Source organism: Caloenas nicobarica, chromosome 2 (assembly GCF_036013445.1).
Source record: "Caloenas nicobarica isolate bCalNic1 chromosome 2, bCalNic1.hap1, whole genome shotgun sequence".
Classification (NCBI taxonomy): Eukaryota; Metazoa; Chordata; class Aves; order Columbiformes; family Columbidae; genus Caloenas; species Caloenas nicobarica.
In genome coordinates, this window is record NC_088246.1 from 148,008,737 (window position 1) to 148,033,704 (window position 24,968).

Genomic DNA, 24,968 nt, shown 5'->3' on the forward strand with positions numbered 1-24,968 from the left:
TTCCATTTTATCTCACAGCTCTATCCCTAAAATATTTTTCCACTGACTTGTATTATATATATATCATGTACTTTTAATACGTAATTGATGTCAGTTTTGTCACACTGGTATAAACAAGGAGCAACATACAATTTCACTACTGCAAACAGTATTGCAAAGGTATAAAGGGACATAATTTGAAATCTGTTCTCATTTGATAAATATTTACCCCAATTAAGTCATTATGGAAGAGGAATATTGTAGTTGTGAAATTTGGTATAATGAAACTGAATAAAATGATAAAACTGATTGTTGTAATACATAGCCTTCATTCAATATAACCAAAAGGTGTGGCTAACTGTCCTTTGCAATGAAATAGCTAAATTATTCCTCCTAAATGCAATCCAGATACAAAACTATTCAGGAGCTAAGCTCTGGAGGTGGAGTGTTTTCACTGGGGACTGAATGCAAATAATGAAAACCAGGTATCATATTGAGAGAGCTGTCTGTAAATACGAACAAACTCTGCAGGAAAAAATATAGCAAAAAATTGAAAACAGATGCAAAAAGACAAGGAAGTAGAACACAAAAACTGCTGAGAAAAACCTAAGAGTACTGTTGGGAAAATAATGGTTCAAATACTGAGCAACAATGTTGTCTCCTGGTTATGTTATTTATCTTTTTTGTCAGGAAATTTATTTTGCAAATATATGAGAAAGCATTTAAGAAATACTGATTCTATTACCAATTTACAGTCCTGTTTAAACAGCCAATAAATCATGGACTGTTTACTTATTACGGATAAAATACTTAATATATTTTTATTATCAAATGGAATATCACTTTTTATACTCAAAGTAATATTCTGATTCTAAGATCAATTACAAGTAAATATAAAACTGTTGAAGTCACCTTAGAAGGCTATTGAAAACAAAAAAGAAAAACAATCATGTAAGCTTTGTGCGAAATGTGGGACAGAGGAAGTGGTTCAAGCAGTAAGATAAATACTGTACTTCTGATCTGCATTTATCAGAATGAATGAGAGAAAAAAAATACAGCCTTGCATGGTACATTGCCAAATAGAAACATAGCAAAGAGAACATTTACTACACTACATTAAAAACTGAGTTATGGATAGAAGAAAAGCTGAAATAAAACTAGCAAATGTTTTGCAAAACTTCCATTCAATGATTTGCAACAATTAGGTTATCATAATTACTATTACTGGAGGAATGGGGCAAGGAATACTCTAACACTCTAACAGTAAACAGCTGACTTCACACTAGGTTAGGATTCTAGACTGTTTTAGACTAGGCTATTCTAGATTGTTTTCAGGATAGCATTGTTGTCAATGACTTTATTTTAGTGCTGTATGATAAAACTGGGTGTAGTTCCATCTTTTCTATGATACAGATGCAAAAGACCTGTGCAACTGTTCTATGAATCCAGTTGAGACCTCCAGGTCTTAATCTAACCTGTAATTTATAATCCTGAATTAAAAGATATCACTTTAATAAAGGCAATTAGTGAATGCTACAAAGAAAGAGATTAAATGTGAATGTTTTACTGGGTAGTAGATTTGAGAGGGTAAATAAGCACAGTAACATTCTCAGTTTCCAGTCTAGCAAAGCTTGAGATGAATAACTACATGAAATATTATTAAGAAACAAAATTAGTCAAAAAGTAGGAATGAAGGGTATTAATAATGTGTGAGCACCAAATAAATTACCTAACTCGACATGAAAACCAGCTCTAGCAATGAAGAATGAGCATAATAACTTAGTGTCAGAACCTTTGAAACCTCAGCTGCAAATGAGGTTTCTTTTCTGAAGGTTACTCTCAGAGATACAAGAAGAGGAATAAATGAATAGAGAATCTTTACATTAAATGGCAAAAAACATGTCTATGCTTATTTTAGCTGTCAGAAATGTCCAACGTGAGCCTAGAAGTGAAAGAAATCTACATATCAATATATTATTGCAAAAAGAGATTTGGGTTATTCAAAAAAGTTAACTAACCTGTCAAGATGACCTCAGCTGAGCAGGGAAGAATTATTTGCTGGAATTTCTTTTTCTACTACAGGGCTTGCATTTCTCATAAAGATATATTTCTTTTACATCCTTCAGTTCACAAACATCATCTTCTGTAGAAAATCACAGTATCGAAATGACACTGGCCCAACCGTGGACAAAACAGGGTTTGGTGTCTTTCTTGTTAGTTTCAGTAGTTCCTCAACTTACCAGATCTTCAAGCTGTACTAAAACTGTTCAGGATGCATGGTATGTTCAGGATGATTATCTAACCTCCCCACTGGTTCCTTCATTCACTAATGTACACACATCTTGTAAACTGGTCTTATGAAAAAAAAGCTTTTTATCCCTTATCACATTATCTTTCAGTTACGAATGGACTGGAGGAACTAAATGGCAGATTCTTACCTGTCCCACACACCTCTCCACAGCACTGATTGATTCATGTACTGCATATTCTTCGCTATCAGCTTACATGGTTGCTCTGCCCCAGCTGGTACGTCTCCTACTCTTTTTACCACCTCGACAGCATTGCTCTGTACAGAGCTATTGGGTAACATTTTTCTCATATGTCACTGTATTTCTCTGTGAGAAGCAGGCTGTCACAAATGACTCATTAGTGTTTGGAATTTGTATTTTTATATTAAAAAAAAAGGAAGAGAGATTTGAGTAAAACTGGAGTAAAATTTTTTCAGCTAACAAGTCTCAGGTTGTGTCTACATTAACATTTTTGTTCACATCCTCCTTGCAACTTTTAAATGTGATGAGTGGTCTTGATATGAAAAAATTAGCTTCCTTTCAGAGGAAGCACATTGAGAAGCTCAACTCTAGGTGCATGAAGCCTCCTTTTGGAGGCAAAGGGGTCAAAATTATTGACAGGTGCTTTTGACAACTTAGAACCCTACAAGTAATAACACTCAGCCCAGAGGACTAGACCAGACACTGTCCAAGGAAAATTCTCTGAACCATACGTAATGCAGATATAAAGATTTCACAACAAATTATTTGTGTCATGATATGTGCCTTTCTGCTGGATTATTTGCTAATGCAAAGCCACAATATGTGAGGTTTACTGTTTCTCTTAGGAGAAGCGATGAAACGTTCTTGATACTATAATATGGCGAGTGTTGACATTTAATACTCACTCTAACACAAATAGCTTTTTTCTGCTACCTGTCTGTCTTTATTGAAAACTCTTCTAGAATTAGTTATGTATTGGAAACAAATGTCTGTATGTCTTATTGATCAGGTCAATGCCATTCTTCATTCTTGCATTTTAATTCATATGGAAACTTAGCATTTTATAAAGGTCTGTTTAGTTCTCCAAGTGAACTAAATATAACATCCTTTAATAATATCAAGATTTACAACAAAATATGAGATCTTACTGACCTTTAAAAATTAAATTGTTTCTCTTGAGTTCAAATTTAATACTAACTTACAGAACTGAACCCACCTGTCATTTCAGCAATTGCTAATTCTTCCTAGGACATATGTAGTAAATGACAGTAATATTTTTTGGTAAATAAGAGAGTGAGTATCAACAGATCTGTTTAGATGTCAGGAGGAATTCAGAAAGAAGAAGGAATTAATAAATCAGGGTTAAGTGTCGTCCAGCTGAGTTGAAGAGGACAGATTAACAACTTAAAGAAATGTGAAAAGCTGGAGTAAGTTTACCAATCAACAGCAACAACAACAAAAAGTTTGTATAAGATATCTTCCCTCTAATGAGTTTGACAATTGGTTGAAAATAATATTTTTACCAAGTTTTCACATGGTTTTCATTGATATGATGTCTAACCATCTTCTAAAGTTACATTCGGTCATGCAACCAACACAATTGAGAGGAACTCAGTAAAATTAGATACGACTCCAAAAAAAGTATGAAGCTTTGTACATTACGTTAACAATGCACAAGGTTCTAGGAAGAAGTCAGAATGATTAGAAATAATCTAATAAAGCACCTGCTGCTTTTAAGAATAATTGAATCCAACAGAATGGCTTTTGAAACCATGCTATATTTTTGTTTCTTATTTTTGCCTAGGGTTTTTTTGTCCTTGTTTGGTTGTGGTGTTTGGTTGGTTGGTTTTGGTGGTGGTGTTTGTTTTGGTTTGGGTTTGGTTTTGTTGGCTTTTTGTGTTTTTTTTTTTTTTTTGACTAGGTTTTCTGAAATTACAAACAAAGTAATAGAGGAAACATTTTAAAAGCCAACAAATGACCACAAGAAAATTCATTTCAGCACATACTGATCTCTGCCACCTCAACTTCTATCACTTTAAAAATTGTGCTGCTTTCCAGAAATGTCTGTGTATTTTCTTCTGGTAAGCTATATTAGCATAGGGAAAAAAAAAAAAAAAAAAAAAAGTACTCATCCTGGTCCTCAAATCATGATGTTAACCAAGTGGAACCTATATACTTCCACTCTGGGAAACACTCAGTTTAATAAATGTCCTATTACAGTCATTAAAATAAATAAATAAATAAATAACCCTCAAAATTTTTTGTAGTTATGAAAATATATGTTTTAATGATCATTTTTACTCATGTCAAAAAAATAAACAACAAAAAAAGTCAGAATAAATTAAATAATTTAAATATGCTAAGGTTTAATATAAACAGAAACAACAATTAACTTCATTAAATATTTAAATATACTTCTCTGAGGAAAGTGCACAACAAAATACACAGGTTTATCAGTGTCTTTATATGAAAAGGATATTCAATAAAAAATCTATTTTATGTTTCTGAATGCTTCTGAAGGATCTATTACATAGATTTTCCCCCAGAAAGTGATTTAATGTTCAAGGATAATAAATTGTGAGAAGCAGTCTGTAATCTTGGAGACATAACAGTCATGGTTTTTCTCTTTGACTTAAGTGATTTTCTTCATACTTTTTCACCATAAAATCTTGTGAAACATTTATTTGTTTTTAAGACTTCTAAACCAGAATTACTTTGGGAGCTATCTTTTATTTTATTTATTTTTAAAATTTGATTTTTTTTTTTCTCTCACCAGCTACAGAGAATGAGAATGCTGATCCAGAACTCAATTTCCCACTACACTAAGTGAAGGATCAGACCAAGATCATTATGTTAATATGATTACTCACAAAGTACTACATTCTTATTTATGTATTCTGAAAATAAAAATGTGAGGTTCAGAAAGGAGGGCAGCTGCGTCAAATGATCTAATTCCCTTTGCCATCTACTGTCTCCTAAGATTCAGTAGCCATGAAGTACTGTTCTTCTTGTAATAAAAGAAGCAGGAATTGGGAAAAAACAAACAAACAAACAAACAAAAAAACCAAACCACAAAACACTAAGCAAAACCAAAAACAGACTGTGAAAACTATCCACATATTCTGACACTATTATGGCTGTAACTGAAATGATACACTACTGTCTACAATGTCATAGAATTTTATTTGTGTTGTAATCCTGGATTTTAGTCAAAATTTTTGGTAATTTAAAGTTCACCTATGTTCTAGTTCTCTTCTATATCTGGGTAGGTTCAACACTAACTAGTTTTACAGTCTGTTGCTGATACTTATATTCTTATTTACTCCACCTTTCATAATTTTTTCTAATTACAAATAACTGGAAAAAAAATTAAGTCATCTAACAGAATGATTAAATGAAATTATTTTAGTAGCACTTTTGAAAAGAAATAACTTGCATTTTTAAACAAAAGGGATATTATCCTGTAGGATTTCATTAATGTAATCTAAGTGTACTCTTGAGGGTGTCTTCAACACTTAAAGTAGAAATACACTTGTAGGCACTCAAGTCCAAGCACAACCACATTTTTTTCAGCAAGTAGAAGTAGAAAAACTCTAAGATAAATGATAAAGTGTTTACAGTTATGACCAGAAAAATTTTAGAAGTAGAAAATAAAAATCATATTTTCTTACTAGTTTTCAGTGATTGAAAATAAGCATGAGAATTTATTCATAAGTCACACAATAATATACTTCTACGATCATTACAATAACAGTTCTGTAGATCTTCCTGCTGTACTTTATCTCATATCTCCCACATTCTACCATCATTTCCTCCATTTCCTCGACCTTTAGACAACACCTCTTTCTGAACCTTTTTAAACAAATTTCTGACTTCTGACTTATCATTAGCTGAACCCATCCCTCTATCTCAAGTTTCATATTATTTGTTGAGAAACAAGAATTGAACCAAGTGTGGCAGTTGCACATCCCCTGATGAGATCTGGAGTCTTCAGTAAGGTAGTTGATGGCTCTTTAGCACCTTCTGTGCTGCACTGTGCCCATCCCCACCTACACACCTAGGATGGTGCTGACAGTCACTCCTTCCTAACCCAGGTGCAGAATGACTTCACCTCTACCTGGCTGGGAGGGCAGAAGGGGTGAGACCCTCAGTCAGTTGACAGTGTCCTCAACAAAATAGGTGCCCAGAGAAGCTGAGAAGCTTCTGGACAATATTGTAATGACCACAGCCAGACCTGACCAGGCTATAAAACAGGGTCCTCGCCAAAGACCCCGCTTTGAGTGGTCTTCTCAGAACAATGGGACTGTGAACTGGAGGCCTCGCCTTAGACTGGGACGCCGCCTAAGAAGAATTCCTGGGATTGAGTGCGCCTCACCTACTCATTTGGCAAGTGGTTTTTTTTCTCTGCTGGATATGTCATTGATACAAATGATATCGTGTAGATTACTGTTTTCCTCTATGGTCATATAGTTGTTTTAACACATCTTCTTAACTTCTTATTGTTACTGGACATTATAGTATGTGAACTTAATAATAATGGATCTGTTTTGAGAAGAAAAAATAAGTGTTTCATCTAAAAATTTGTTGCTTCAGAGTCTTTTAAGTGCCAAGTAAAGATTATGCAACCTATTAAGCTTATATTACACGTTTATTTCTACAGGCAAAACTAGGAGAAATTCAATTCATTCTGTGTTGATCTTCATTTGGCATAAAGTTATTTGGGCAAAATTCCTAAATGCAAGTATTTTTCCAGGGTGCTATTCTCAAATAGCAGTCAATTTGTCTGGTTTTAGATTAATATCTCTCTGATGAAAATTTTTGCATTTCTCTAAACTTCAATAGCTGTAACTTTTGCAGACAAATCAGTAAAAATGAAAAACCACAAAAGAGTCAGAACATTTTGATTACAGACATGTTATGGTGCCTCAAAACTTTTAGATTTCAAAGAGTCTGTCATACCATTTCTGGCAACTTAGAAAACAAACAAACAAACAAACAACAAACAAACAAAACATGAAGATCTTTTCTTTTTACCTCCCTCTGCTAAATGGTTTTCATTGTAAAAGTGAAATAAAGCCTGTCTGTTCCCCCCAGTTATATGTCAAGATACATTCCATCTTCAGATTTGTAGCTTCATAAGCAACACTTTTGCTCTTTCATGAGTCATTCAAATTAAGCTTAAGTGAAAATTTGCACTAAATAATGCTGAACTATGGAAAGAAAATTATTTCAGATAGACAGTAGTCTAGAAAGGGAAAGAGCAATCTGCACAAAGCGACATTGCAATAAAGCCCTATACTTACTGTATATACTAGTTCAGATTTTTATGAAAGTCTCAGTTTATGGATATTCTTTTATATTCTACTTTAGAGACATATTCAGCAACCCAGCAACACAGTGTTTGCACATTGGAGAGATATTGAAAAAGGGATTCAATCTGCAGAAAGCTAACCATAGCTATAATTCGATAAGAAAAACAGCCCAGCCACACACATTTCTTAAAATGCAGAACTCTTTTCAATATATGTGATAACAGAAAGAGATAAGCTGATTCACTTTGCTTACTTTTGTCTGCCAGAGAGAAACAAAATAGGGAAGCCACGACAGTAGCATCCATACCTAAACATCTGGTCTCAATTCCACTCCAGAGTCCAGAAGACAGACATTCTCTCACTGCAGAGCCAACGAGCATGTATCCTGAGTCACAAGTAAATATAGCTGTAGATCCATATGTGATTTGAGTTCCAATCTTATTCCCATTTGGAGGTATAGGAAGTTCTCCACAAGAAATAACTTAATAGCAAAACCAAAGCAAAACAGAAATGTACAGTTGAGTATCACAAAATACATACAATAATACTTATCAACCAGCAATGCCAGTTATACCAGTCAAACAAATAAATAAATTTCACAGCTTTAAGTTTTTTCTTGGTAGAAAAAATAGATTAAAAACTCTGCATTACCAAGACTTCCCCAGAAATAATACTTAAGAACCAACTAAAATCGTCTCTATAAAGATAAACACCCCCACCATTCAGAACATTGCTCTTTAAACAGCTATTTAATATATAAAAATTATATATAATACATAATATATAATATATACTTTATATATTAAAATTTATATAAATATAATACATAATGTTTATTATATCATTCATCATTATATAATATATTTATTATATTTATTATAATACATACTTAATATTTAAATTGCTATTTAATTACCTTGATTTTATGAATGATTTTTTCTTAATATTGGAATAGCACAGTTGTTGCCATTTAAAAAATTATCTTTATGGTTTCCTGGGAAGATGCCATTTTTATCTTCTAGTTCATAATTAAATGCTTGCCCTAGCACTCACACAATATGTTGTTAAAATAAGTGATTGATGTGCATGAAATTCCCTGTTATTATTTACAATTCAAAGCATCTTTTATTTAAAAAATCTTATTTTTTCTTCAATGATTTTCTTTTAAGTCTTAGTAAAAAGAACTTTACCATTATTAAACAAGGAGGTGGATTACCAAAGGCTGAAACAGCTAGTGCACTTTATGCTAAAGAAAATGTAGGTGACAATACTGTAAACAGAACTTCCCAAAATATAGTGAAAATATGTTTGTTTTTTAAAGAAAAAAGGTTGCAAGTACATATATAGTATTTAAAATATCTATATACACAGAGACATATATAGATACAGATACATACGCAGTATTTTTAGCACTGGCAGAGGTGAAATATCGCAATTAATTTTAAAAATCAGCTAAATTATAAATGAAATTTTCACTATGTTATAAAGAACTTAATTTCCAATGTAGTTAATCTGCCTTTGGAGTTGCATTTTCCAGCCCCCTTTTTATTTCCAAATATATTATCAATAAATTCTAAATACCTTCTAACCCACAGTTATTTGGCTTATCTGTGCATTTTTTCTGCTTTTTAAACAGCTGGATTTATATACATACATACATACATTTATATACATACATGCAGATACACACAGTTTAGATACATGCACCAAAACCACAGTCATATCCCATTCTGTCAGAGTGTACATCATGTGGTGCTTTACAATGAAGAAGAACTTTGGGGTTTCAAAGTATACCCAAAACCCAACAATTTTGAAAAACAGATGTCTAAATTTAAATAAATAAAGAAACCTGCTTTTCACAGGAGTAGAGGAGGGGAACATAATTGTAAGCACACATTTAACCTGTTTAAAGTGTCTGAATAATCATTGCTTATGTTTTTGAAAAGTAGCTATTGCAGGTCATCAGAATACCAGCAAACAGAAGGAATGCGGTAGACTTGCACACTATATGATAACCAGCTGAAAGGAGAGATTATTTTATTTATCAAGTGTGTAGACAGGATATGACGGTTTCACATTTCTAGACTATACAGCATTCCTGACCTAGAAAAATAATAGGAATGTTCTCTATTACTTATTTTTACCGCTACAGATTTAGGGACCTTTAAATTCCGAAACTGTGTTTACAGATATTTCCTTGTCACTAAACCTAATGGATTGTATTTGTAAATATTAGCCTTTAGGATAATCAGGAATTCCAGTCAGGAAACTTTTTCTAATTAACTAATCCCAATATTTAGTTAGTTAATTTCTAATTTAGCCAAATAAAATACTTTTATCTGAAATCTGTACAGCAGATGCAGATACAATATGTACTCACTTTGGCAGTAAGGTCGCTCATTTCTCCAACTCCAGGTGCCATTAGCAAGACACTCAATAGATGCAGGTCCCAAACCATAATACCCTGGATCACAGCTGAAAACTACTTTTGTCTTGTACTCGTAATGTGAACCATTCACTATTTTCCATCTTCCATGTTCCAGTGTAAAAGAATTTATGCTTGGACATGTAACAACTTCCAAAATAACAAAAACACATAGTTATTTGTGGCTTAGTACAGGCAAATTAGGAAAATATGTACCATTATTAATTCAGAAATGTATTTTAGACACAGTGACATAATATTTGCAGAGTAAGACTGTATCTGAAATTGTCTGTGGTCTGTGTTTCAATTAATAACGATCAATGGCCCAGATTAGTGACTGTATATGCAGAGCTATGCAACTGGTGTAGATAGAATCAGTACCATGGTTGAATTCACTGTCACTCCTGTGACATTTTACATCAGACATAAGAATCTTTACTAAAATATTAACTGCTTTTCAATAAAGGAATTATTTGTTAATCCAGGTAATTTCTCTGAGATCTTAAAGACCCATTTGGAGAGGTTGCATGTTGGCGACAGATAAAACAATATCCACAACCAACATGTTTTTTTTCAGAAGCTACACCTTTTTATCTCATGTCTTAATTCTATGTGTTCTTCCTCCAAAAAACAAACAAAAACTTTCTACCACCCTAATCTAATAGAAAAAGGTTAACAAGTACAACATTTTTTTCCATGATAAAAAGGCACAGAGGATACTGGATACTACTTTCTTTCTTACCTTTCAGATTGGTTCTTTAGATAGAGGAAAAGGTATGAGGGAATGCAATTCACAATAAAAATAAAAAGAAAAAAAAAAGGAAAAAGGCAAAAGGGAGAATCCTTGAAAACTATACGAAGGCACGTTTTCTTTCCTTTCCAATATTCATTGAGTGAGATAATCCAAATCTTAAGGTGTATCAGACACTCTGACATTTCTGTATCAGTCTTACAATCACTTGGGTTTTCATACCACATTTACAACTGATGGTATCCACTTCTCTTTGGGATTGAACATGCATTTTCTCTTCATTGATGTTACCCCAAGTTTAGATGGTGTAGGATTATAATAACGGGCTGAATATAAATAATCAGCAGCAGTTTCAAACAAGTATCACAGAATACCAGAGACTTTGTAATCCTGAATAGTAAACAGGGTTTGTTATCAATACATAAACTGTGCTGCTCTCACCAAAGAGATGGCTTTTGCATAAACCTCTGCAACCATTAACTTTGATTTATCTGTAAATTAATTATCAGTTTGAATGTATTACATGGTCTCCAGTGTATTTCTTCTGCTGTAACAGAAAGTTTCAATATATAACTCAGATATACACATTTTGAATACACATTTCACAACAATTTAATACCAGCAATTACTCTAGATTAAAGTAATCTGAAGCTGCAAGTTTAAGTAATATGAAGGCTTGTGCCTTAGATAAATAAACAAAATGTACAGCCATGTTCTTACTCACTGGAGAGTTTTAACATGTTACTTACCTACACAGCGAGGTGTTTTATTGTGATTGCTCCAGGTACCATCTGGCTGGCAGACTGCGGTAGTAAGTTCTTTAGCTGATAGTCTATACCCATCATTGCAAAAATAAGTAACGCTGGTGCCAACTAAGTAATCTGTGGTTAATATCCCACCATTTAATGGAGCTTTAGGAATTCCACAAGATATTGCTGAGTAAAGAGAAAGATATATTTATTTTATATTTTCTTCACTATAAGCTTCTGCCTATACAAAGGGTTTATGCATTGTAACATCAACAGTCATAAATTCGTGAAAATTACTTTTTAACTCATTAATGTGTGTTTTAAGACCACAAGTAACTTCCCTTAAAATTTTAGGGAATTAAATCTCAGGAAGTTTTTGTCTTTTCATGGAGGAGGTTAAAAATAAGAACAATGATTCATAACTCTGAAGCTATCCATTTAAAATGAAGAAGATAATAGAGAATATGTGGAAAAAATATGATCAGCATGGTTGAATGAGTAAAACACCAGTCTAAGACACTAGGAATCTAGTTTGTACTTCAGGTTTCTTACAGCAGTTGTACTGTGTGACCTCTGGCACAGCACTAAAATGAACTTTTAACACTATTTTTCCTTTTGTAAAGCGGAAAGAAAATACTCTCTTGAAAATATTGAAAATATTGTCAAATGAAAGTGTAAGCCTTATTTATTTTATTTTATTTTATTTTATTTTATTTTATTTTATTTTATTTTATTTTATTTTATTTTATTTTATTTTATTATTATTCAGCAGAAAGTACCGTGAGAAGATCTGGCCCTAAATTGAAAAAAATCAATACTTTCCACATACACTATACATCAAATGCAGGTCAGATAAAAAAAAAAGGGGGGGGGCTTAGTCATTTAAATCCTTGACTTTGAAGTGGAATCTTGAACCCCAAGAAACCACCTAATCTGACTACACAGAGATATGAAAAGTTAAGCTTCACAGACTAGGTATAAATATTTGATGAAAAGGAGTAATCTATTTTTGCCCCTATTGTGAGCTGATCTGACATAAGACAGATCTGCTTCACAAGCAATATAACAACAGCATGGCACTGTACCAAAGCTAATAATCACAGCTGAGTCACAGGTAAAGCACTAATAAAGGTGATAGGATCAGTGTTAAAATATGCTTGAATTGCCATAAAAAGAAATTGCATACTGTACTGAAAAAGATCATATAAAGCTATTATTAGTTTTCTTATTGCCTTGTCTGGGCAACCATAAAAACATATATCTCATGGCTATCACAATGTCTACTGGCAACTAGAGACAAACACACATTTTGAAGAAAGTATGAAAACAGTGACTAGGACACAGTGAAGGCCCCAAGAGAGTCACTGAATTCCATCTTCCATGGTGTACAAAGACATGATCCCAGAGGGATAAAAAGTGACAAGTTAACTGAACAAAAAGGCCCATCTTCCATTTCTTACTAAACATCTGATAAAACTGTACTATTTCCCCTAATATCACTGAAACTGAGCCTTCATAACACTAAAATGAAAACATATGACCAAGTTGGTGTTTACTGTATATTAGATTCCTCAATAGCTGGGATTGCAGCAGCAAGCGTTAGGCAGACCTATCCATGCAAAAAGGAGGATAACCAAAAGCTGGTTTAACTAGGGTATAATCAAATAACACTGTTTATTGTATAACTGGCCAAGGTAAACTCTTCCTTCAAAAGCACTTATTTTAAAAGTTTATTGTAATCAAACCTTATAATTTAGTTAACCATGGGAATCTTTTATTATCTTGTGATAAGAGGTTTAATATCATTAAAACTGAGATGGATACAAGGATGACAACACTTCCACATTATGATCAGTTTAATGTATGTCTAAATAAATAGAATAGTTAATATCTCAACAGTAAAAGCAATAAAAGTTTGAAAGTATTTTTTATTATTGTTACGATTATACTAATACAATATTAGACTTCGAAGCAGCTTCCTTGTATTTCTTTCCATGCCGGAGGAAAGGTGCTTTTGTATTAACTTTGAAAGAGGTTTCAGGCAGCTGCTGAAGTCTGGCTTGAGGTATTTGTTTTTGATTCCTTGCTACTGCATTGAGACTCTTCTACTGACATACATTTATTTCTATAAACAATATAAAAAGGCTTCATCCAAGGTTAAAATATTATATCTGGATTTTTCAGGTTCTGTCAGTCCTGTAGTGCAACTGATTTGAAGAATGGCTGATATTATCTATTTAGAGTTTCAGAGATTGAGATTTCTATTCATATAGTTATAAGAATGAGAACATTAAAAACTACTCTAACATTAATCATGTACTTGAAAATAAAAGCTACTGGCATTCATTAGTTACACAAATGGATTCAGGAGTTATAGTAATAGTACAGATACAAAATGAAAAATGTAAATAGAAAGAATGAGTTTAAATACAGTCATGAAATATTCTGCAGGCTGGAAAAAATATTTAACAAGAAATAGACTTAATATTGCTAAAAAGAAACCCCAAACAACCACAAACCACTAACTGTGCTGATTGTAGAGGTATCATTAAAGAACTCATAAATTTTAAGTCCTTAGATTTCTCATTTCCTATAGATGATGCCAGTAACTACTACTGTGATTCAACTAGTAATCTTTATTTAGGAGACAGAAAATAGATTAAAACGAGATGCATTTTTTTTAAAAGAAATTGCAAAAATAAAAAACTAATACTTTTGTTGTTGTTGTGTTAAATGGTCATCTGTGGCAACCCTACATTCAGATGTGTGAAAGAACTGATTAAAATGGCTTTGCTATTTATGCTATACATAACAGAGAATGTGAAGTAGAAGGTAAGACTGTAAGATTGTCGACCGATATCACCTAGCAAAATAATTGGTAAATATAGACTGACAATTAAAATAGTTGTTGAAACAATGCTTATAGTCTATATCACGAGGTTCTAAAAACCACAGCCCATACTTAAAAGAGTTAGAACTACTTTGTGGTGAAGCTGTACTGCTCAGTAGTAGGGGGAATGGCAAAGTCCTTGTGTCTCATAAATATCCTCTATGAAAGAACATGAGGGATAGTTACTGATGATGTTCTCAACCTTTTCATACAAGAGATCATACCATAAATCATCTGTATCATATGGGTATAGGGGATAATTTTCACCTCAGCAAAACAAGGATAAGCTTATATGTATGACTGATGTATAGAAGCAGCTTGTTCGTGAGGGGTCTTGCAGTAATAATGTGTCTTTAGGTTGAATCTGAAGAGTTTGCTGGTTTGAGTTGCAGCTTCTGCATAGAAGGTCTTGCTGGAAGAATTGAATAAAGTCCATGTCATGTATCAAAATTAGCCGTCATTAAATGCATAATTATAAATATCTGTTATTAAATTAATACTTACATTAAATAATTTTCAATACGCTAACTGTTGCTACCAACAGTCTTTGTGCTTAATCAGACACCATGAGATTACTAAGTACTTAACTTGTTTGTAAAGTATTAATTGAGTATTAAACCAATTTCCATTACTGAACTTTACTCAATATGTTGACAATAATCATCTGCTGCTTGAATTCAGTAAGGGTTGCTTTTGTTTGCTGTGTTTCTGGTTTTGTTTTGTTTTTCATTCCACATTGTTTGATATACCTAATTAATAGTCTGATCAAGTTCTACAAATAAGTGTAATGAAGGCAGTCCTTAGATAACTGAAGAGGAGAAAACACTAATGAATGATATGTAGAAAATGCACTGCCTGTACTTTTTTTTTTTTGAGGACATTCATGTTTGAAAAGTACAGGCACACCTTGTGTATGTTAATAGAAATTTATCAAAAAGCTTTGAAGCTTTTGCTTTACAAATGTACAGATAAAAGACTTTTTGTGAAAAAAAAAAAGTGGGAAATTAACATGGAACATTCCTATAGCATTAATCTCCACTGGTTAATAGGAATAAAATGTACATATGTTGAATAAGCACATCTGCAAATTCTCCTGAAAAAAAAAAGTTCTAATAGCTTACTGAAGAGTGACATAAGTAAGTTATCAGAACAATAGCATTCTTTTCAAGAAAGGAAGAAGTAGAATATAATTGTGATGGGTATTAAATAACTATTTCCTTTTCCTTGTTAAGTAGAATATGTTTTGCTTTTATAAGGCGGAAGAAATTAAATATACAGTTAACCCAAAGAATTATCTTTTAGATTTCAATTTAAACCATGAAAGATTAGACTGGCATCATGGGCAATGCTTTTTTGGTCAGTTTCCCGTTCTTGAAATGTAGCAAGATTGAGGTCTTTCTGATTTTTATATAGTTCTTGAATCATGATAAATGAACTTTACTAAATGTTCAGTTTTTAATGAACTTTTTGAATAGTTTCATACTTCATATTTGTGGGTTTTTTCCACTTACAGTAATGTATATTTTTTTAGTATCTGCCAGTCCAGAAAATTCTGTTGAAATACTGTTTCTAAAAAATACTTTTTTTTTTTTTCACTTTTATTAGGTAGAAAAATTTTGGTACAGAGACATGACCATTAAGTGATTACATTCTATTCATTTTAAGTCAGAAAATGCATGGCTTACATTAAAAAAGGAAAACAAAAATTTATTTGTGTATATTATTTTATAATGAAAGAATTTACCTTGACAAGCTGGGACTGGAACATCCCATGAATAATAACCATATGGAGACTTCCTGCATACAGCAGTACTTTTTCCAATGAGCCGAAAACCTCGATCGCAGGCCCAGCGAACCATGCTGTTGAGCTGTCCACCTGTCTGACTGACAATGAAACCATGTGGAGGGGACTCTGGAGTACTACAGTAGAGAGCTTTAAAGATAAATATTGAATAAATAAAAGATGCATTTAGAATCCAGATGACAATTCTTGACAAATTCTTGTGGAATTCAGAGGACACCTGGTAACAAGCTAAGAAAACATCACTAAAAGTTGTTCTGTTTTGTATTCTGATCATCAAGGAATTTCACTGAGTATAAAGGTGAAAGAATAGGGCTTTATAAGGCCTTCTGATTTTAGAAGCCTCAAAGGAAACATAGTGATAGCTCACTTTTATAACTGTTTTTTTCACCATCTTTTTTAAACCAAGTATGCTCAAGAATTTTAGTTCATGATGAAATTTACTGTGATTGCAGAAACTTCAGTAGTATGTATATATTTTTTTTTAAGAAGGAAACGTCAAGGGTATGGTGCACATCATTATTTTCAAATAATCTTTTGCTTCTGGTCCTAAGAGAGTTTTAAGAACTTTCTCTTCTTTCTCTTTTAACAAATCCAACAAGTACTACAGTCAATGAAAAAAGGCACCGTAAAATACTTTGTGTCTAGCTAACAGTGAATTTTATCTAGTTATACAACAAACATTTTACCTCTGAGAAAATTGTCATCTCCTAAAGGAAAAGATGACACTGATACTGCTTTACAGATTCTTGTGAATCTAATTATGTTTCTGCAATAGTGAAGTAGCCAGAAAGTGAGTGAGGAAAAACAAAAAAACACAGCAAAAAGAAATCTTTTATATTTATTCTTTATTGCTTTCTCCACTTCGTAAAGTGAAATTGCTTTATTCTAACAACTTCTCCAGTATCTACAGATACTATCCCTAGTACTTTTCATTCTCTATATTTCATGTCTTTGTCCATGATAAAAAAATCAAATATAGATTTTGTGTAATTGCTGTAAATTGCAACAGATATACTTTAGCTTGATTAATGAATATTTTTATCCTGTAAAACAAGAATATTATATAATAGTTTCATGAAATAAATTATATAAAACTCAATTTTTATGAAGTATCATCTTCTCGCACTCTTTATAAATACGTTCATTTGAATTAATAACGAACACAATGTTGGCTTTTTTGACATATTAAATGATCTCTTGTAGTATGGTTTGCTGCTTCTGGTGAACCTTAAATTAAAGAGTTCAGTCCTTCAGGTCTCGGATTTTTCCACCTTACAGGTTGTCCTGGTTTTGTTAAAAACAAGTTTCTCTTTTAGTGAATTTTCCCTGTCAGCTAAAGTCTTCTTACTAACTGCAGTTTTCCTGAAAGTCAGGTACATGTTTTGGTAGACATAGCAATGGAATGCAAGGTCATCGATAATGATGCATCCCGCGAGATGTGCAAGCAGGAGGTGAACTGAAAATTGACCAACTAAAGCATTCCATCCCATTCACATCATACTTCATATAAAAGTGGGGGATTATGAGGATCTCGTCCCTTTTCCTTATGGCCAACACTGGGAGAGGACCTTGCGAGTTGTTCGTGTGAACTGAGGCCTAGTGACAGACTGAATCCAGTTCCGGTTGGCTGCAGAGTCCAGTCCAGGACTTTGGGTGCTGGCCCTACATCTGCCGGAGCAGTTGCCGGGACTTTCAAGATTGGTTTTGTATATTTTGTATTATTTTCTCTCGTTTTATTAGTAACATTAGTAAAACATTTTTAATTTTTTCCAACTCTCTTCTCTCTGTCCTTCTTTCCCTCCCAATCGCCTGTCCTTAGTGGGAAGGGGGGAGAGGGAGGACCTGAGGGGGAAAGCAGGGGGAGAGGCGGTTAACAATACATCTGCCACAGTTTTATTGTCACCCTGCAATCAAACCACGACACAGGTGCTCACTCCTGCTTTGTTGACAACTCTTCCTCTGTCCCACCAGAAGCATTAATGATGAATTGCATAAAGATCCAGTATGAAGAACAGAGGCATATGAGTGCGAATAAATGGTACGAGGGAGAAGGGAGAAGCTGCTTCTTTCGTCTTCAGTACTGGCTTAGGCCATTTTAAAGTCCTGTGAAACATTCGCTTAAATCTCTACAGAGCACATGTGTTTCATACATCCTACTTAGGGTGTGTATTGTGTTTTGATTTTTTTTTTTTTGCTTGTTGTTGTTGGGGGTTTGGTTCATTGGTTGTTTTTTTTTAATTTTGTTTTATTTTGGTTTTTTTGGGGGGTTTGTTTTTGTTTGTTGGTTTTGGGTTTTTTTCTCACAAGATCAGTATCATCAGGTTCATATACAAAACAGACTGGATTTCTTTTCAGTCTGGGCAATTAATGTTACAAAATCTAGCTTACGTTACCCATTTCACATAAATAAATATGTTCGTTACTGAAATATTACACACATTAAAGAACGTCTGATTTACATACCTATATATCTTATCCTGAAACCTTTTTTATTCGTGCCATGATCTGCTGACCACCGGAGAAATACTTCATGGCCATTGCTGGTTATATTTAGAGAAGATGAATAGTCCCCACTGAGAGAAATGAGCAATGGGCTATGACTATTTGGACCTTGATACAAGGAAGAAAAAAAAAAAAAGAAAAAAAAAGAAAAAAAAAAAGGAGTTACAAAGTTTAAAATAACATAGAAGAAATTATATGCATGCAAATAGCATACATGGAAAACCTCTTCCAAGCAAAGAGTAAATTAATCTGAATTAAAAGTGGAAGTTGACATTATATGTTATATACTTGGTCAATATTGGTTTGGAAACAAAGTTATTTCTAAACATAGTTAATGAAATAAAATTTTGACACACAACAGTTCTTTTCATTGCTTAAGAATTTTGCTTATTAATAATTGGTTATTTAAGACTTTTTATACTGAGATAATATGTTTTGCATAAACAACAGTGATTACACATATATAAAAATACACATATAGAGAAAAAGTATCATCCAAAGTTGTGCATCCTATAGTTACCATCAAACACCTCAAGTATATCAAATTCCTTTTCTGTCTGGAAGAATTCGAAGAACATGCTGATATTATAACCCTTTTCCACTGTAATGGTCCATGCACACATTTGGAGATTTGGGTAACTGTCAGGATATCCAGGGCTCAGTATTACTCCTGTTGAATCCAGGCGCATTTCATTGGCTGGACAGAGCACTGTGAAACAGAAGGACTGGTAAAAACTCCAAAGCACACTGGTTTTGTTTCATATGATTGGCAAGATTTTCCTGAGTTTAAAAGAATTGCATTATACATTTTATTTAAATAAATACAGAAAGACTGTCATTTTAGAAATAAAGTCAGCTAGTTGAAAAAAAAATCTAAAGTAATGTTTATCTTGAAAATAAGCCCTGCAACCCTCAGAAGTTACCAATTTGTGACACTTTTCTTCTTTCATTCTCTAGAAGATAAGAGATTCTTGTGGGCTGTGCTTAATTACTAAATTGTTGCATTTTTTAAATATCATAGAATCATTCCAGTTGGAAAAGACCCTCAAGATCATCGAGTCCAACCATAACCTATCTCTAGCATTAAATCATGTCCCTAAGAACCTCATCTATATGCCTTTTAAACACCTCCAGGGATGGAATCATAGACTTTTTTTTCCTTCCTCCCTCGGATTACTATTACTGTCAGTGATAATACCAGGTAAAGTCATGCTCTGAAAGCAGAACTTGATGACACCTAAATTTTGTGATCCTCCATTAAGCTCCAAGAATGCTGATGTCTCGATGATCTCAAAGGTCTTTTCCAACCAAAATAATCCTATGATTCTATGTACCTACATACAATGTAAGCACTATTCAGATGTGATGCCTTTGGTCCAGAAAATAGACGACACACTCCAGGCTGACATTTTGTTGCTCAGTGGGACTCAGTAGGACTAATTAGAAAAGAAGATGTCTTGTGCTAATCCAGCTACCTTATTTTTAGATTCATAGAAATCTCAAAAAATTCCAGGTTATTGCCTTTACATGCAGTAAAAAAAAAAACAAACCACTTCAAATTCTATTTTTTCTTCACCAAACCTAATATAATCCAATTTCTTCCCTATCTCTTAGCAAAAGAAGCAACAAAGAAGAGTTGTTAAAATCAAAGCCTATGACTAGCATTCAAGACGTTAGTGTTATAATCCTGAATGAGCTAGAGAATCTCGTGCTGACTATGGGCAATTCATCTAATTGCTCCTCTTTTTAAAAACAAGTACAAAGTTCACCATATGACAATCACTTTCTGAAGAAATAAAGATCAAATTAGGAGGAAAAACAGTAGGTGATTTATGCCCAACTTAAAAGTAAAAATCCAAATATCACCCTGAGATATACATATGTATTTATTTTACCTCTATGTTCCTCATCATCCTTCAGTTCTTTATTAAGCAAACAGATGTGCCATATATGTTATGTGCATATCTATACCTACAAATCTATACCTACAAACCCCTACTTTTTAATTAAATCTGTCTGTGATAGGTTTTTGGTCATACATTAACATTCCTAGTGAACTCTCAAGTTCAGACAACCTGATAATTTCCTCTTTCTATCACAGGGACAGACTATTTCCCTGACAAGTAGGTATAAGTTAGCTAAAGAAGAAATTACAAAAATATGAAGTTCTTAATTGCTGACAGCCTTTTTCCCAAATCTAACTCTAGGAAATAAGAAAAGGAACATGCTTTTACCTTTTCTCTAAAACATTGCTGGGAGAGGCTAGACCTTCACAAGATGAGAGTGTTTTTTAGATATGCTAATTAATTAAAACTGCTGTGGGTGGGAAAAAACAACATCTGATTGGTAGAAAACCAAGATGGCAGTATTCTTCATTTAATAAAAATGTATATCAACTGCATTTATTATGAATTATTTGGAAACGTATTTTAATTTTGCAGTAAATGTCAGAATATTAAGCTCAGGAGCAGATGGATTGCGAAGTAATATCACAACAGCTAGTAGTATCCAAAATGGCTTTTGTTTACATAAATTACACTTTTATAAGCCTGTGGGTCTGTGGGTGCTTTTTTCTTTTTCTTTTTTTTTCCCTCTCTCAAATTGTCTTTATCATACATGTTTATAACTGTATGTCCTCACGTTTCTGGAAATAAATGGAAGAATTAGTAAGAAAACATAAACATTGAAACTTCAAAGCGATCCCATTTGTTTAAATAAATCATACGCAAGGTTTCTGTCTGTTAGCTTCTGAATTGGCTTGGTTTGAAGGAAAACTTGCATTTTCTACAAAAATGATGGAAAACTTCTAGCATAACACATAAAATGTCAGCTCAATAAGGACTGGTTTAAACTTTAATGTTAGTGGTTGGCAGGTTTGTAATCTTGTTTTGACCATAACAATGAGGTAGGGTTATATCTCTCTATTCACAGTTTTCAATTAAAGGAGGAAAACATGAACACACTGGGGCACACACGCACACATATACAAAACCCCTATTGTTTAGAATACAGTGAAAAAAAAATGAAAGCAATTAAAGTTGCAATGAAAAATGTTGTCATGGTCTTGTTCACTTAAATCCATGCGATGTTAACATTTTAAAAAATTTCCATATAATTTTTCATACTATTATGTTATAGATAAAATGAATTATTCTGATTATTTACTAAATTTATATTCTCTCCAAAAACAGAATTGTGAAATTATTTTCACTAAGTAAAGCAGCATTCCTTCATCAAAATATTACTAATTATTTTGCATTAATATTTGATACATATTCTTTGTAACAAACAGTGATAATACTGGGAATATCATCAAAAAGTCTGGAATATTTTCAGTGTGGCCTCTTATATAAAGAGATATCGGAGGGTATTTAAGGAATCACCAGTCAGCTGGTCTGGCAGGAGGAAAAGAAAAAGGAGAAAAAACCTTGACAAGTAGGCGGTGCTCCATCCATCTGAAGCCTTTCACCTAGTCGACATGTCAGAATCTCATTACCAACCAACATAAAGCCTGGCTGACACTGGTATCTTATGATGTCTCCTGTTTGGAAAAACAAAAAAAGACAATCAAAAGAAACATTAAACAGCAATTAACTGGCACTTTTAGCTTTGAAAGCATTATTGATTAGTGAAGTTTCTTGCCACCATATATAATGGTCTAAATGACCTCTGGCATAAACAAATTTGTTTAGTCTAAGAAATGCGGTAAATGGGCATTGTGTTACACACTATGCTGCATCTATCAGTGTTTTTCATCGCATTATTAGTTGGATAGTTTACTAATTTGCTTGGATTTGACTGATGCTGTGTGAACCATGTGTCCAAAGCTTTACACAATACAATTTATTGGATAGCCATTATGGAAATAAATAAAGATATAAGATCAAGTCAGTAATTTATATAATCCTGAAGGAAAATAAAATTAAATAGGAACTGTATTTAGTTGATGATATCTAAATTAGGCATGGTGAGAACAAGAAATTGACATTTTTATTAATTAATAAATTAAAAATTCATATAGTTTTATGTAACAATAAAATTAAAAAATTGTGCATCCCAGCAGATCTCTTTGGTCCAGATTACAGAGCAGAAAAGAAAAAAAAAAATTGTCTTAGTTACCAACATAATTAGTCAAATATTGGTATATATTAAAAATAAATTTATTTTTCTTTACCATAAAGTGCACAAAACTAGCTAGTTAGACATCTGACGACTGATCATGAAAGTCGTATTTCTTTGAATGATAGATGGCTAAGTAATATTATTAACATGTCTATAGAAACTTAGAGTGTCATCCCCTTCCCAATCCTCCTAATTTTTATGAATTTGATTTTACCCTTCAGGTCACAGAACCTTAATTTTGGTACAGAATATGCCATTGTCTACACGTTTTTTGTGGGTTTTGTTTGTTTCAGTGTAAGACAATGCTTTGTATTAAACATTATGAAAAATGTATTTTACAATAAGTTAATTAGAAAGGAGTTACTGTGTTACTTATATAGGATCGCTGAAACATAGACAGGGTTCAAGAAGTACAGTAAAGAGGAATGAATTCTTAAAAAGTGCATTTTCAAATATAAATCTATTATGTTAGAGGCATAATTTACATTTTGAAAAGTGAGAAATTTCTGTACATAGCAGTCCTTTTCTTTGAAACAAATGTTGGTTTTCTCTTATATTACCTATTTCAAATTCATCATCCTCAGTTAGAATTTCAGCATTTGGTATATTTGTTGGAGGCTGGCAGACCCGAAGCTGGTAGGCTATAAAAAGGAAGAAAGCACAGTTGACATTCCCGTACTTAGACAGTTAACATAGCTATGCAAACATACCTGAGTTAGTACATATTAACAGGATAAAAATAAACAACTATTCATTTACTTTTAAAGTTTCAAGAGAATCAAAAGAAAGAAAACATATGAATTTCAGAATTAATGAAATTTCAAAGTTACATCTTACGTGTCTTTAAGTAATTTAAATTTCAGTGGCAAAACTCTTTTCAGAAATAACCTAAAAAGCTTAGAAGTTGTTGTCAATTTTCTCATTTAAGTGACCTCATTTGAAAAGCAAATTTTTAGTATTATGCAATTGTTGTTTTGCTTGCTTTTCTTTTTAAAATACATTTTTACCACTGAACTCTTCTACTTTTGAAACTTTGAAATAAGTAGAAATTTTAACATCCAAAAGATTCTACCCAGAGGCAACATAACTTATGGACAGAAGCATTTTGAAAGTGAAATTTTCCAGTAAATGTATAGTTGTGGAGCATATCTAACCTGCAGATAGGGTTAGAGAAAAACTCTGCTTTCAATCTTTTCATTTGAAGTCTCACATGAAATCACTTTGTGCGTTTTAACACGGGTATGCAGCAGTCAGGCAAAATAATTAGGTGAAACAAATTATAAAAAAGACAAGTAGGGAAGAGTATGCAGAAGCTCTATAGCTTTATTTTTTTACAGAGAACCTATGAGGATGGACCTGTGTTTGGACACAAAAGAAGTTCCCTTTAATCTGAACACAATCAGGAGAAAAATCCAGCCGAAGAAATCATACTGAAGTTTTTATACTGACAGTGTAGTCTTCTACGTTTTAAGATGTACACTTGGGTTGATCAATGAGTCAAGTATGCCGGTTTTCACTGATATTACATTTTCATACAGCATTGTTTCATAGCGTCTCTCATTAGTAAGGAAACATCATCTCCTTATGACAGATGATGTTTCAGCTTCAGATATACACATCTTTCTTACTTCTTGTGCTTGAACCCTTTCGTAATGGAACTGGTCAAACTTTTGTCCATCACAAAATTTATATTTTACCCAGGTAATCTCTTCTGTTACTACTGAGTCACCCATATTTGACATCTTCCTATTTCACTCCTTTTTGTTGATTGTATAATGAAGAACCAATTAAATCAGTGAGTCAGAAAGCTAACATCCTGCCTTAGGATAAAGTAATTTAAAATAAAACACCAAGCAAACATGGAACAGCTGTGCTACTCGCATTAAAAAAAAAAAAAATCGCCAACATAACTAAAAAGTGTATTCAATCAACAATTAATATAATTTATATCCAATGTCTCTCATTTGGGGGTATCATTCATTTTAGTCACCAAATTTTCTATTTTAAATAAATTTGACTCCTCTCACTGCCTTGCCTTTATTGTTATAAATTGTATGTAGCTCATATGAAGGATCACAGACTCAAGGATACTGAGAGATTTATTTATCTTGACAACATCAATCCAAAAAGTGTTTTAAGTTTCCCCATGAATAATCCTTTGGGC

The 24,968-nt window shown here is 32.8% G+C and overlaps 1 protein-coding gene across 4 annotated transcripts in view; it reads right to left on the bottom strand.

Annotated features, from left to right (window-relative positions):
* CSMD3 (CUB and Sushi multiple domains 3) overlaps positions 1-24,968 on the bottom strand; it is a 647,755-nt gene that overhangs the window by 61,138 nt on the left and 561,649 nt on the right. For 3 of the 4 annotated variants that reach the window (XM_065630191.1, XM_065630189.1, XM_065630188.1), the window contains 8 exons: positions 23,365-23,445; positions 22,110-22,223; positions 19,203-19,391; positions 18,644-18,790; positions 16,121-16,309; positions 11,487-11,672; positions 9,942-10,136; positions 7,869-8,042 (listed from right to left, as the gene is read on the bottom strand). In XM_065630191.1, the coding sequence (XP_065486263.1) occupies positions 7,869-8,042; positions 9,942-10,136; positions 11,487-11,672; positions 16,121-16,309; positions 18,644-18,790; positions 19,203-19,391; positions 22,110-22,223; positions 23,365-23,445 (1,275 nt within the window). The remainder of the gene's footprint in view (positions 1-7,868; positions 8,043-9,941; positions 10,137-11,486; positions 11,673-16,120; positions 16,310-18,643; positions 18,791-19,202; positions 19,392-22,109; positions 22,224-23,364; positions 23,446-24,968) is intronic. The other variant, XM_065630190.1, reaches the window with a different exon arrangement.